Genomic DNA, 12,500 nt, shown 5'->3' on the forward strand with positions numbered 1-12,500 from the left:
CCCACCCCCATTTTAAGACAAATTGTGAAAATTCACTATGCACAGAATACTGTTCTGAATGCACTATACTGAAAATCTGCAGGGGAATAGAAAAAAATGAAACCCTTTCCTTCAAGCACTTGTAGTTCCAATGACTGTACCTGTGGTAAGTAAAAACAATTATGTAAGTTTCTTTTTTAAAAGGATTTTTGTTGTTGTTGTGGGAATCATAATTCTGTCAGAGAATTACATTTAATGTTTTTATCAGCAGCCAAGGAAGTTCCAGCAGCTCAGTATGACATCAAGTCAAAAAGCACAAGATCAGGAGTGGCCACAACAGAGAGGATCTTAAGAACATTTCCATTCTGCATTTACAGATGCATGCAAAAGTGCAGCTGGATCTTAGATCTCAGTACAAAGCATTTAGGACGTTTAGATTTGAAGCATTATTCCTTTATGCTTTTTTCCTTTTGGTATGAGAAAACAAACAAACAAATGAAAAAAAATACCATAAACCTTGCAACAAATATTTCAATGAAGAATCTTATTGGGAATTTTAGCTGAACCCTGTCCTGTTCTCACCTCAACCAGCAAGCATTTTTCCCCTCTCTAGCTAACATACCATCCACACTCTTTTTCTCTGCCAAGATACCAGCCTCACTTGCCTTCTCTCTGCTACCAGGTGTTATCCAGCTCTTTCACATTGCCTGTTTCATGGCAGTTCTTCCATGCCTGACCCTTCCACAGCCCATACTAGATTTCAGGCTGCAGGAGGAAGCTAACATCAAGGAGAATTAGACCATGTCAGGAACAACAAGCTGAGCAAAAAGGGCATCCAAATAAGTGAAGTTTGGTAGTGAGAGGTACACTGACTCTTTTCAAGAGTCCTTATCCACTTGCCTTCCTTCAGCAAGACATACCCCCTTCTCACACAAAATGTTCAGTTAAGGAGTAATCAGCATTCTAAGGGGGTAACATCGTGATTCTTGAAAGTGGCATGTACGTCAATTTTGGGATGTACCGCGTATTAACATACAAAATACCTCAGGCTTAGGACCCAAAAGTAGGACACCAAAACCTAAAGACCACTTCTTAGATTGAAGGTCTGAGTTTATACTTCTTCTCAAAGCAATTCCCCTTTCCAGCTAGTCTGTAGCAGGAAGAGATATTGAAAATTCCAGACAGTCTATAAATTATTAAACGTAACTGTGGATTACTAAAATTTACTATGAATCTATTTCCCTTTTCTGATTTACTTTTCTCAAACTGACATGGTTCTTTCAGTCATACATGGATAATTATAATTACCAAAATTTATTTTTAACCTGAAAAAGGCTGAACTGAATGGTCCAGATTCAAGCCCACACCATCGCTGCACAGTCTACCTGTGACTGCAGCCACTGCAAAGAACATGGTCTGGGTAGGAAACATCCACAGTCCTCACTACTGAATTCTGTCTTCTCCTTATGAGCTGGATTCATTGTTCCAACTCGAACACTCACCCTCATGTAGCCATATACAATATTGGAAGTAAAGGATCCCACAGTGAAGGATGCCTGTTCTCTGCTGCAATTGTACAAAACAAACATCCTTCGGGGTTCTTAGAGTCAACTGCTGGTTTCTTAATGCCACATGTCACAATGATAGAAAGGTTGACTTCTTGAAGGGAGATGCTGATGAGATGCCGTACATGATCTTTGGTTACTTCTACCAGCTTTGAGTGGACAAGGATAGGAAAAGACCTCTCTTAGAGCTTCTATGGAAACCCCTTTCAGTGGTACTCCAAAGGAAAGGAGGGGTAACTATTTTTTGCTTTTTTCCCATCAGTTATCTATTAGTGAACTTTTTGTATGCCTGGATTCTCAGTTTTATAGCAGAAATTCTGTAATAAATATAGATTAGGGCCCACTGAACTGGATGGAAGTTCCCAGGTAGATGGCTTGCACAGCTGAGCCCCTCTCATTTGTAGTAATGTAGACACTTTGGCCCAAATTCACACTAATACCTCTGAGAGAAGAACACAGCCCTGCAAAGCCCTCCATTTACAAAAGGACCAGAATGAATCCAATGGAATTACTCCAGACTGACACCAGGATGAGAACTGAGCACAGCCCTTTCCGTGCCCCTAATTGCCAACAGAATCAGAATCAACCTACAGTGAGGTTTTTCTTTTTTGGGTCAGAGAGTGAAACAACCCTTTCTCACTGCTAAGAACAAGGAGCCTATCAGTTCTAATTCATTTTAACACCCTGAATCACATGTCTGTCAAGAACACACTCTTTGGTAATATATGCAGTACAGTATCACATACAATGTGCAGAGGCATGTAAAACGAAGACTAGTTTCTGAAATAAGAAATGTTTAGCCCATTTGCTATTCTTGCAGTATTGATACAACATATTTTTCCTGTTGGAAGGTAGAAAACTTATTTTGTCTTCACAAATGCACTAGAGTCTCATGCAGTATTCATTAGAAATATCTGCTTCTATCAGCAGGGATACTTAGACATGATCTCTTACTATGGCTCATTTCCTTAAGTGATATTAGCTGGAAATGCTGCATTAGAACATCACGTAACGCTTATAAAAAATGAATTATATGCAATCCTACTTACCATTGTTGCCACTTTAATTGAGATTAATCTCTGAGCAACAATTATTTCAGAGAGGACATATTTTATTCACATATTCCTTGTTGGTAAGATAGCAGTTTAAGGCTGTACTTGGAAAGCTAGTATGTGACTATAGCTTACTGAGATGGTACACTGATTTACATTTCTTTTACTCATTCTTGAGACTAAATGAATCTAATACACTATGCAAAATGTTGATGAGCATATCTTCAGTACCCTGCCTCAGCCTAACTGAGAGCATTTTACAAATGGGATCGTTGTAAGAAAAGGACTTTCAACCTGTGTGAGCTGACCTCCAAAAGCAAAATGAATAATATGTAATAAATAATCAATCCTTTCCAAGGCCAGACTGAATATTTGGTGGCCCATTTTACACGAATACTGAGTGGAGGCTCTGAGCTACATCCGGACATGTATGGATGTTTGGTTCCCTGGGGAGAACTAGCTGTGGCATACCTTGTGCTGCTGCTAGCTGTCCCTGGGGAATGCCTATGCCACATGTGCTCTGGCATGTAGACAGTTACCTCAGGTGGGATAGGAGAGGCTGGGGCCAGCCCAGTGCTGGCCCCAGATGGCTTACCTGGGTATTCAGGGGTCAAAAACCCCCTCTGTGCTATTCCCTTATGTAGCAAAGCCCCCAGTTTTTCTTTTTTTTCTTTTAAAAAATGCATTCCCTCCTCTTCCCCAACCATTTCTGACTTTTTCTCTGCCCTCTCTATCCCTTATAAGTGATTTCAAGTACTACTAGGTAACCTAAGTTCTTCTATACTATTATTGTAATAAGCCCCTTTTTATATATTGTAAATAGTGTTATGTTGTGTTTGAATTGATATTGTATTGTATTGTATTGCTATTATTTGTGTATTGATCTTATTGTTTTATATTAACATTGTATGATTTAGGCCAGCAACGTGGGTTGGCATCAATGATATCAAGTATCCATTTTGTGTGTCAGGTTCCCATCTTGTTCCCATGCCCTGTTGTGTAAGTATGTTGTAACCTATGACTCAGACCTACCCCTCCTTTGGAAATTGGTTCCTGAATGAATGGGGGATGAATGAGGGTGTCTGAGAGACAATGGCAGTAGGTCTAAAAATAGCTCCCTCTGAATAACCGAACCATCAACTTGATGACACAACTATCACCCTGCACTGACCCTCCCTGCCTCAAGATTTGGAAGACAGAGACTGCTGCAGAAATCAGTCAACCCACCATTACAGACACCTGAAACTGCATGTCCTTACCTAGGAGTGCACATGCTCAGTACACCGGGGCTGACTCTTGCCTGGGCATGCCCCTGCCACTAGGATCATAGGAGTCTGCCCCATAAAAAGGGGTAGTGAAGACAGACCCAGTGGGACGCCCTCTCCATGTGGACCAGCACCATACCACACCACCTATCCACCCAAAGGCCCTGCTGGCAACCCCCTCTGGACAACACCTGTTGGACAAAGAACCTTTGCAGCCTGGATAGGTAGCTATCACCCCTCACCCCCTCTTCAACCAAGGACTTGGACTCTGTTTCTCTTCCCTACCTGGACTCCAACACTTCCACTGAGTCTCTTTCTTCTGCTACCATTATGAGCGCTTTTGTTTGTGTGTGTGTGTGTGTGAACCAATAACTTCATGGGGCTGTGTAGTGTGTTGTCTGTTTAATAAACCTGTTATTTTGAAACCCTGAGTTGGGTTTTTGTCTGTTTCTTGATTGTTTCCTCCTTGCCACCACTTATCTGCCTCCTGATCTCCCAGCTTTCTGCCTCAGTCTCCCAGGTTTCTGTCTCTCTCTCTTTCCTGGCTGTCTCCTCCTTGCCACCAGGCTTTTCCCCTTGCACCAGTGACCTCCTTAAGTAACCCCAGCTCCCCTCCATTCTGCCAGTTCTAATCCTGGCCCCAGCAACTTTTACTCCTGGCACTTTCACTTTCTCATTTTAACTCCCATCCATCTCCCTGCTTCCCATTCTTCTGGAGATCTCTGACCCTTGATTTCCCCTCACATAGTCACCAAGCACCCTCGGTATCCCAAGTATCCCAAGCACACACATGCACACACCATACCATCCAAGTTAGGAACTCACCTGCGTGTATGTGTAGGTGGGTGGTATGTGTGTAATCTGGTGAATATATATATATATAAAATGTCATTGTGTGTGTGATATACGAATTAGTGATCTGCATATGTGTATCGGGTGTGCGGGTATTGACAATTGATTTTGTCTAACTTTTGGTGTGTATAGTGTATAGGTACTTGAATTGGTGATAGGTGTGCATATGCCTAGGCTGGTAATTTTGGATGTGTATGTGTATGTGCCTGAGTTGGTAGTATGTATGTGTGTGCCTGGTGGGGGTACATGCATCTAGAGTGTGTGTGTGCATCTAATTGATTTGTGTGTGTGTGTGTGTGTGTGTGTGTGTGTGTGTATGTGCAATTGTATACCATGCTCTTGTGTCTAACAGCATGACATTGAAATACTGAGCACTGGCCTGACCCCACAGGGCAACACTTGCAGCACAGAGAACAACAGAACATGCAGCATGTGGCACCACAGAGGTGTTTGCAGTGCCACATACCGCATGGCCGTGCTCGTCTGGATGTGGCCTGGGTGTCCTTTCCTACACTATTGCAGAAGAATGGAATTCTTGATTACTGAAAGCCAAAATAGGGAAGGCAAAAGCCACCATATTTGTACACAGAGAGCATGCATTTGTCTATAGACATGGCAAGCATTTCTTAGGATGATAATTTTTATTGGACCAACTATATAATTGGGAAAGTTAGATGAGTGTCGCAGAGCCCTTAGGTGCCCTGCTCCTTGTAAAGAGAGGAAACTGTTAGGGAAAGAGCCCTAGCAATGAGTGAAGAGGCACAGGTGCAGGTTGCTAGGGCAACCGCTGGGAGTCAGCTGACTGGAAGAGGTAGGGCCTGGCTCCCATTTAAACCCAGGGCAGAGGCCAGGCCAGCAGTTCCCTGCCAGCAGCCACAGGGGTAGGAACTCTGCCGGAGTGAGGAAAAGGAAGAGGCCAGAATGCACAGGCAGTTGTTAAGGGTGAGAGATGGAGAAACCCTGTGACAGGTTTGAATGTGATTATGGCCAGATGATGTAGGTTTATGTTATAGCCAAAGGGATTGAGTTTGTGTTGACAGTTGGTTGTTTGGGTGAGGCTATTAGGGGTTGGAGGAGGCCTCATAGGGGACCCACAGCAGCGTGGGAACCCCAGCCCCAGAGAGGGAGAGCAGCAAAAAAGGTGCCAGAGTGGGCACAGCATTTTGGGATGCACTGACCCCAGCCCCGAGAAGGGGAGAGGAAAGTTGGAGGCCAGGTAAGGCCGAGGCCACCTGAGTCCTGCAGGGGGGTTTGAGACCCTGAGGAGGAGAGTTGGGGCCAGGCATGGCTACAGCCACCTGATCCCCAACGCAAGAAGCCCCAGAGCAAAGGGGACAGCGTGAGGAGCCCCAGAGAAAAGGGGGCAGCGTGAGACACCCCAGAGCAAGAGGGCAGTGACTGAAGAGCACCTGTGGGACACGGTTGTGAGACAAGGCTGCGGAAAGCCAGAGCACCAGAGAGGGTGCAGAGAGTGAGACAGACCAAACAATGTCTAGTAACATCTACATCCGATACATCTGCGAGGTTTGGGGTGTGATACAGGGATGGTTGGAGCCATGCATAGCCCATAAGGCTGGGGTACCCGGAACCCCATTATAGAAGTGAGATGCGGGGTAGCAGGAGCACCATGTCCAAGAGGACGGAAAGGCAGCCTCCCTTTAATATATTTAAAATCAAGACGTGGCGGGAGAGAATGAGGGAGCTTTAATGCAAACTTGGCACAGTAGGGGGCACTAGGGGAGATCACAGCCACCCATAGGACCCTGCTCCGTGACAACGAGCTACGGAATGTGAAATATTCTTCATCAGGTCATCTATAGACTACTACTGTCTATAGACCACGCTTCTGTGATTTCTTCTCTCTCATAAAAATGTCCGATTTAAAGTTAAGCACTGAACATGAGAAGTACTGGTAGTTGCATCCCTTTAAAAACACTCTAGTGTTACTGCAGAATGAAGGCAAACAGTTTCCTATAGCAGATCTCACAGCCCTGGGAAAAACATATTTGGAATAGCATAGGTCCAGATCACAACACATGGATGGCTCTTTCTGAGCATGATCTTCCCTCAACAGACATGGAAATTACGTTTTTGAAGCGCCATCTTCCTGCTCCCAGGTGCCATCTATAGCCCCTGAGGGTTGGCGGATGTGGTGAGGGCAGAGGAAGTGAGAAGGGGTAAGACTAGATTGGAAACAGACTTCCCCCCCCAGGCCCACAAAGATTCTGGTAGTAAGTTAATACAGCCTGATACACTATTTACTTACCAGCAAAATCCCTTTGCAGGAAGATATTCACCCATTCTTAAGGCAGCCTAAGATTGGGAAGTGTATGACAGTAAGGTTTCAGGAGCAGTTACCTACTGAATACGGGTCTTGCACAACATTCTACCATTTCCAGTTAGTCCACGTAACGGAATGTTTTTGTTTTAGCATTTTCCTTTTAGAAATCCTTTTAGAAATCCTAACATGGTCTTCACAAAGAACTACTGGTATGTCAAAGACCGTAGCTCTGTCCCTGTTTGAATGCACATCATTGTTGTTGTCATCTATAGCGCTTCTACCATATTCTGTGAACTAGGTTAAGCAGCACAGCGTGTACCAGGCAGAAATATCTGGGGAATTAGACAAGATTCCACAGCTTCATACTCTATTTTGTGTCAATGGCTATTTGTCATTTTTCAGGGTAGAAAAATCAGACTTTACATTGGTGTAATTCATAGGACATATCAGCTTCTTACTCACTACTGGACAGTATGGACAGGCTACAAGATATGCAAGATTTCAATATAGTCAGTCTGTACAAGAATAAAGGTGACCACAGCAACTGTAACTACTATCATAGAATTTCACTACTAAGCATTATTGGAAAAATCATTGCTCAGGTGGTGCTCAGAAGACTTCAGAACCTTGCTGACTGTGTTTACCATAAGTCGCACTACAGCTTCAGAGCCAGTAGGTCCAACATAGATTATGATCATCTCACTCCAACATATCCAAAAAAACTGTAGGCAACAAAGGAGACCCCTCTATATAGTCTTTACTGACCTGACCGAAGCCTTTGACTTTGTCAGCAGAAAAGGCCTGATCAAAATATTGGAAAAGATTGGTTGTCTATCAAAACTCCTCAGCATAATCCACACTTTCCATGTGGGAAACAGCTATAATGGATCAACATCTGAGGCTTTTGAGATCTGAAGTGTAGTCAAGCAGGGCTGTGTTTTTGTCCCAGACCCACTAGGTATTTTCTCTACTTTTCTTCAGGCGTATGCTTTTGGGACCACCACTGAAGGTATTTATCTACATACATGCTCAGATGGAAAAGTATTTAACCTTACATGCTTTAAAGTGAAGATTAAAATGTGGAAAGTTTTGACTCATGAACTGCTGGTTTGCTGATGATGCTGCACTGATAGCCCACACACAGATTGACCTTCAAAGCCACATCTGTTGCTTTGCTCATGCATGCCAAGGGTTTGATCTCACAATCAGCATCACGAAGACCAGTGTTATGGGCCAGAACACTGATTCAGCACCAGCAACCACAATAGGTGAAAATGTACTAGATGTTGTAAGTACATTTACATACTGGTTCCATTGTTATCAGCAGCTTGACATTTGAGGTCGAACTCAATAACCATACTGGTAAAACATCAGGTATCATGAGCAGGTTGAGCAAACGAGGGTGGAGCAACAACAAGCTGACTGTTAAGACCAAGGTGAAAGTATATCATGCTTGTGTTATCAGCACCCTTTCGTAAGGAAAAATCCTGAACCATATACTCTACTCAAGAAAACTGCCTCAACAATTTCCACTTTTGTTGCTTTTGCAGCATTCCAGGAATTTCCTGGCAGGACAAAGTTTCCTATGCTGGAACATGCCAACATTCTGATCACCCATTCTCTTTTCAGTCAGTGTCAACTCTGACTGCTTGGTCATATGCAGAGAATGGACAATGGCTGTATACCAAAGATCTCTTGTATGGAGAACTCTTTACATGAAGAAGACCACGCGGTGTCTTTATCTCCATTTCAAAGTTTTCCAGACCAATATGAAGGCAATGAACATTGAGCCAAACAAAGGTGGGAACACTGCTGAGTACTGAAGCACTTGATCACAATCTATTAAGCATGGAATGGAGATGTTTGAGGAAAGAAGAACCCAACATCCAGAGGAGAGAACCCCACACCACGTTCAGGGTTTAGATACAAACTTCACGTGTGATAAGTGTGGAAGGGACTGTCATTCAAGAATTGGGCTCTACAGCCACACTCACATATGTTCAACAATCTGATGCCTTGGCATGAATCTGCTGTCTCATGAGACATATGCCTATTGCCTATAATTTCTAGGAGAATTGGGTTTTTAATGGTACTGCTGTGTCATATAGAAAGACACTTAAAAAGATATTCCCCTATTGCATTTTGTTTCATATTCAAGTTGTAACACCTGCTGTTTACACTAAACTTTTGCAATGTTCAGTAACAGTTGTTTATACCACTAAGAAGTTTTTCTATTCAAACAGTTAGCTTTTGAAATCATCTTAAAATATACAATCTGAAAATTAAGCCAGATGGCTGATCTGTTTACATCTATTGCAGGTTAAATCCTCCATATGTCGATAGCCCTAACCTGAGTTGGGTGTGGCCCAGGAGACTTTTAGGATTTGCTTTTAGGCTTTTGAAAACAATGTCCGATGTGATAAAAGCACTTTTGCATTGTTCTTCTACCAATGCAGTTTAAACAAGGACATTAAATGCATATGCTAAATTCTTAAATTATTTAAATGAAATAAAAAGGACCTTTCCTTACTAATGGCTGGATGGTCAAATTCCATCTTAATCAGCCAAGATGGATATGCAAATTCTGCAAGCCATCAGGTATTGATATATATGCCTGGGCAAACAGCCATGAAAGGAAATGGGATTTTTCACTCACAGCATCTGCCAACAGGCAGTAGTAGTCAGCTGGCTCCTGATTAAATATAAATATAATGAATCATACCCATTACAACTGCTATGTAGCCAGAATTACTGAGTTGTGTATGATACAAGGTATTTTTGATGAAATATCACAGAAACAGAACAAAATGAATCATAAACATTTACAGCATTAATTCATAGGACATAGTACAGAACTGCCTTTCCTTTCTAGTACAGTACCTGCTTTTGATGTTGCAACAGTTCTACTGTCTGCAGCTGTGGTCCATGATCAGTGCTCTCTGCCTTGGAATGTTGGGAATAATCTGTCAGTGCAAACACAAGGTCCTCCTCCTCCTCCTCATCTCGATTTGGGTCATCTCCTTTTTGTTCAGACTGAATGCCAAACTCTGGTAGGGCATCAAGGTGTTCAATCTAAAATGGCAAGAGATTTCACTCATGGATACTGTTTCTATACAAGTAGTACAGTAACAAAAACCTAATGAAAATCTAGGAAAAGCGATTGTTGTGCCTCCTTTTGTCCCTTTAGACTGATATTTATTATTTGCTTGAACCATATTATATAACATAACATGGAGGCACAACTGAAAACATTAAAATAACTGAAGCAATACAGTACTTGATGTTAAATGACTTAGTTCATCTGAACAGAATAACATAGTAGCATTTATAAATGGCCATACCATCTATTTTCCAGTTCCAATTACTATAGGAGATAACTGCTGAGATAGTCATTCACTTGGTTTTAGTCTTGGTCTCTTACTAATATACATCTGCACCCTTCTCCCTGGCCTCTACAAAAGGAAAAAAAAATCAAAGGATTTTATTTAATTCAAGTTATATATTTGTTGCAGGACACTTCAGTGCCCTGCTCCTAGAAAAGGTACAGGTGCCGGTTGCCGGGGCAACTGCAGTTTGGTCAGCTGACCAGAAGGGGGCAGGGCCTGGCCTATATAAACAGCCCAGGCTGAGGCCAAGCAGGCAGTTCCCCACTAACATCCAAAGGTGAAGGAGCTCTGCTGGAGCAAGCAGTGTAGGAAAGCCCGATGGCCTGAGCAGCTTCAGCTCAAGGATACTGAGTGGAGAAATCCCTGGTAGGGAGTGGAATGATGATTAACCAGGTGGTTTAAAGACTGCGTTTTAGCCAGGAGGCTTAGTTTGAGTTATAGCTGGTTCGCTAGTGTTATTGCTTTTGTTGTTTGTTATTACACCGGAGGACTGGGTGAGGCTAACAGGGGTTAGAGGAGGCCTCATAGGGGCTCCACGGCAGTGTGGGGACCTCGGTGCCAGAGAGGGCACAGCACTTAGGGGTGCACTGACCCCAGCCCCGAGAAGGGGCACAGTGCATTGGGGGCCAGGTAAGGCTGAGGCCACCTGAGCCCCACAGGAGTTGTAGATCTGAGGAGGGGATTTAGAGGCCAGGCACCGCTATAGTCACCTGAGCCCCAACTGTGAAAAGCCCCAGGAAGGGTGCACAGGCGAGCAGCCCCAGGGAGGGCGCTCACTTAAGACCCAAGAGGGGAATTTGGGGCCAGGCACGGCTACGGCCACTTGAGTCCCGATTGTGAGACAGGGCTACAGTGCGGGCAGGATCGCAAGGGAAGGCCCCAATCGCAAGAGCAGGCCCCAGTGCGGGCACGGCTGCGAGAGAGGCCAGAGAGCGTCCACAGAGAATGCGGGCATCTGAGGGAAAAGAGAGCGCTCGTGAGGGCGCAGGCAAGACTGCTGCGAGAGAGGCCAGGGAGAGTCCGCGGGGAGTGTGGGCAACTGTGAGGAAAGAGAGGCCAGGGAGTGTCTGTGAGGGTGCAGGCCATTGAGAAAGAGGCCAGTGAGCCCGTGAGGGCCTGGGCCAGGGTGAGATAACCCCAGGGAGCCCGTGAGGGCATGGGCAATTACGTGAAGAGCCAGGGTTGCCCATGAGGGCACAGATAGAAGTGGGCTAGGCAACCGCGAGGCTTGGGGCATGGTATCAGGGGTGGTCGGAGCCATGCATTGCCCCTAAGGCTTTAGTGCATGGAGTCATTTAAGACAGAGCACAGACTTGGATACATCGGGATACCGTGTCCAAGGGGGTGAAAAGGCAGCCTCCCATAACACTAACAACATCAAAGACGTGGCGGGCAAGAACAAGGGTGCATTAACACCAACTTGGCACAGTAGGGGGTGCTAAGAGAGATCACGGCCGCTCCTAGGACCCCGCCCCGTGACAATATTAATTTTGATTTGGTAATGCAAAACCCCCTCTGCAATAATAAAAGGATAGTACATGTTGAAGAAAAGGTGTTATGAGCAAGATGTAAATAAATATTATCTACACTGTAACCAATCAGTTAGCATAGGCCTTAGGATTACATGAACTGGAAAAATAGTTATCCTCTTCCCAGGGATTTTGGTTAGGGAAAGAGACTGAAAATGCATTTTTCCAAGTCAGATTATTTAAAGACTAGTTAGTCTGTGTAGCCACCTGGGGTAGGGACAGAAGTTACACATAAATAGAGATAAGCAATCAGAAACTGGTTCAGATCTGTAACATAACGGGGCTAGGGACAGATATGCAAAAAGCCTGAGCCTGAATTGATTCAATTTTTGCAGGTTAGTCTAACCTGACTAGGGTGAACTGCTTTGAAACTGGACAGACATTCTCTCTGGACTGAGAAAATTCAGGCACATGCCTGCAGTGGTGCTCTGGTGTGGTGCCAGAGGACTGGAAGAGGGCCAATGTGGTTCCCATCTTCAAAAAGGGGAGGAAGGAGGACCTGGGAAAAGATAGGCCAGTTAGTCTGCAGGGGTAGCAGTGGACATAGTCTTCCTGGACTTTAGGAAGGCCTTCGACACTGTCTCTCACCCC

The 12,500-nt window shown here is 44.2% G+C and overlaps 1 protein-coding gene across 12 annotated transcripts in view; it reads right to left on the reverse strand.

The window, feature by feature from the left end:
- MTCL1 (microtubule crosslinking factor 1) overlaps nucleotides 1-12,500 on the reverse strand; it is a 181,390-nt gene that overhangs the window by 32,203 nt on the left and 136,687 nt on the right. For all 12 annotated transcript variants that reach the window (XM_019546163.1, XM_019546155.1, XM_019546147.1 and 9 more), the window contains one exon: nucleotides 9,875-10,066. In XM_019546163.1, coding sequence (XP_019401708.1) covers nucleotides 9,875-10,066 — 192 coding nt within the window. The remainder of the gene's footprint in view (nucleotides 1-9,874; nucleotides 10,067-12,500) is intronic.

This window comes from Crocodylus porosus, unplaced genomic scaffold, assembly GCF_001723895.1.
Source record: "Crocodylus porosus isolate Cpor-Errol unplaced genomic scaffold, CroPor_comp1, whole genome shotgun sequence".
Classification (NCBI taxonomy): Eukaryota; Metazoa; Chordata; order Crocodylia; family Crocodylidae; genus Crocodylus; species Crocodylus porosus.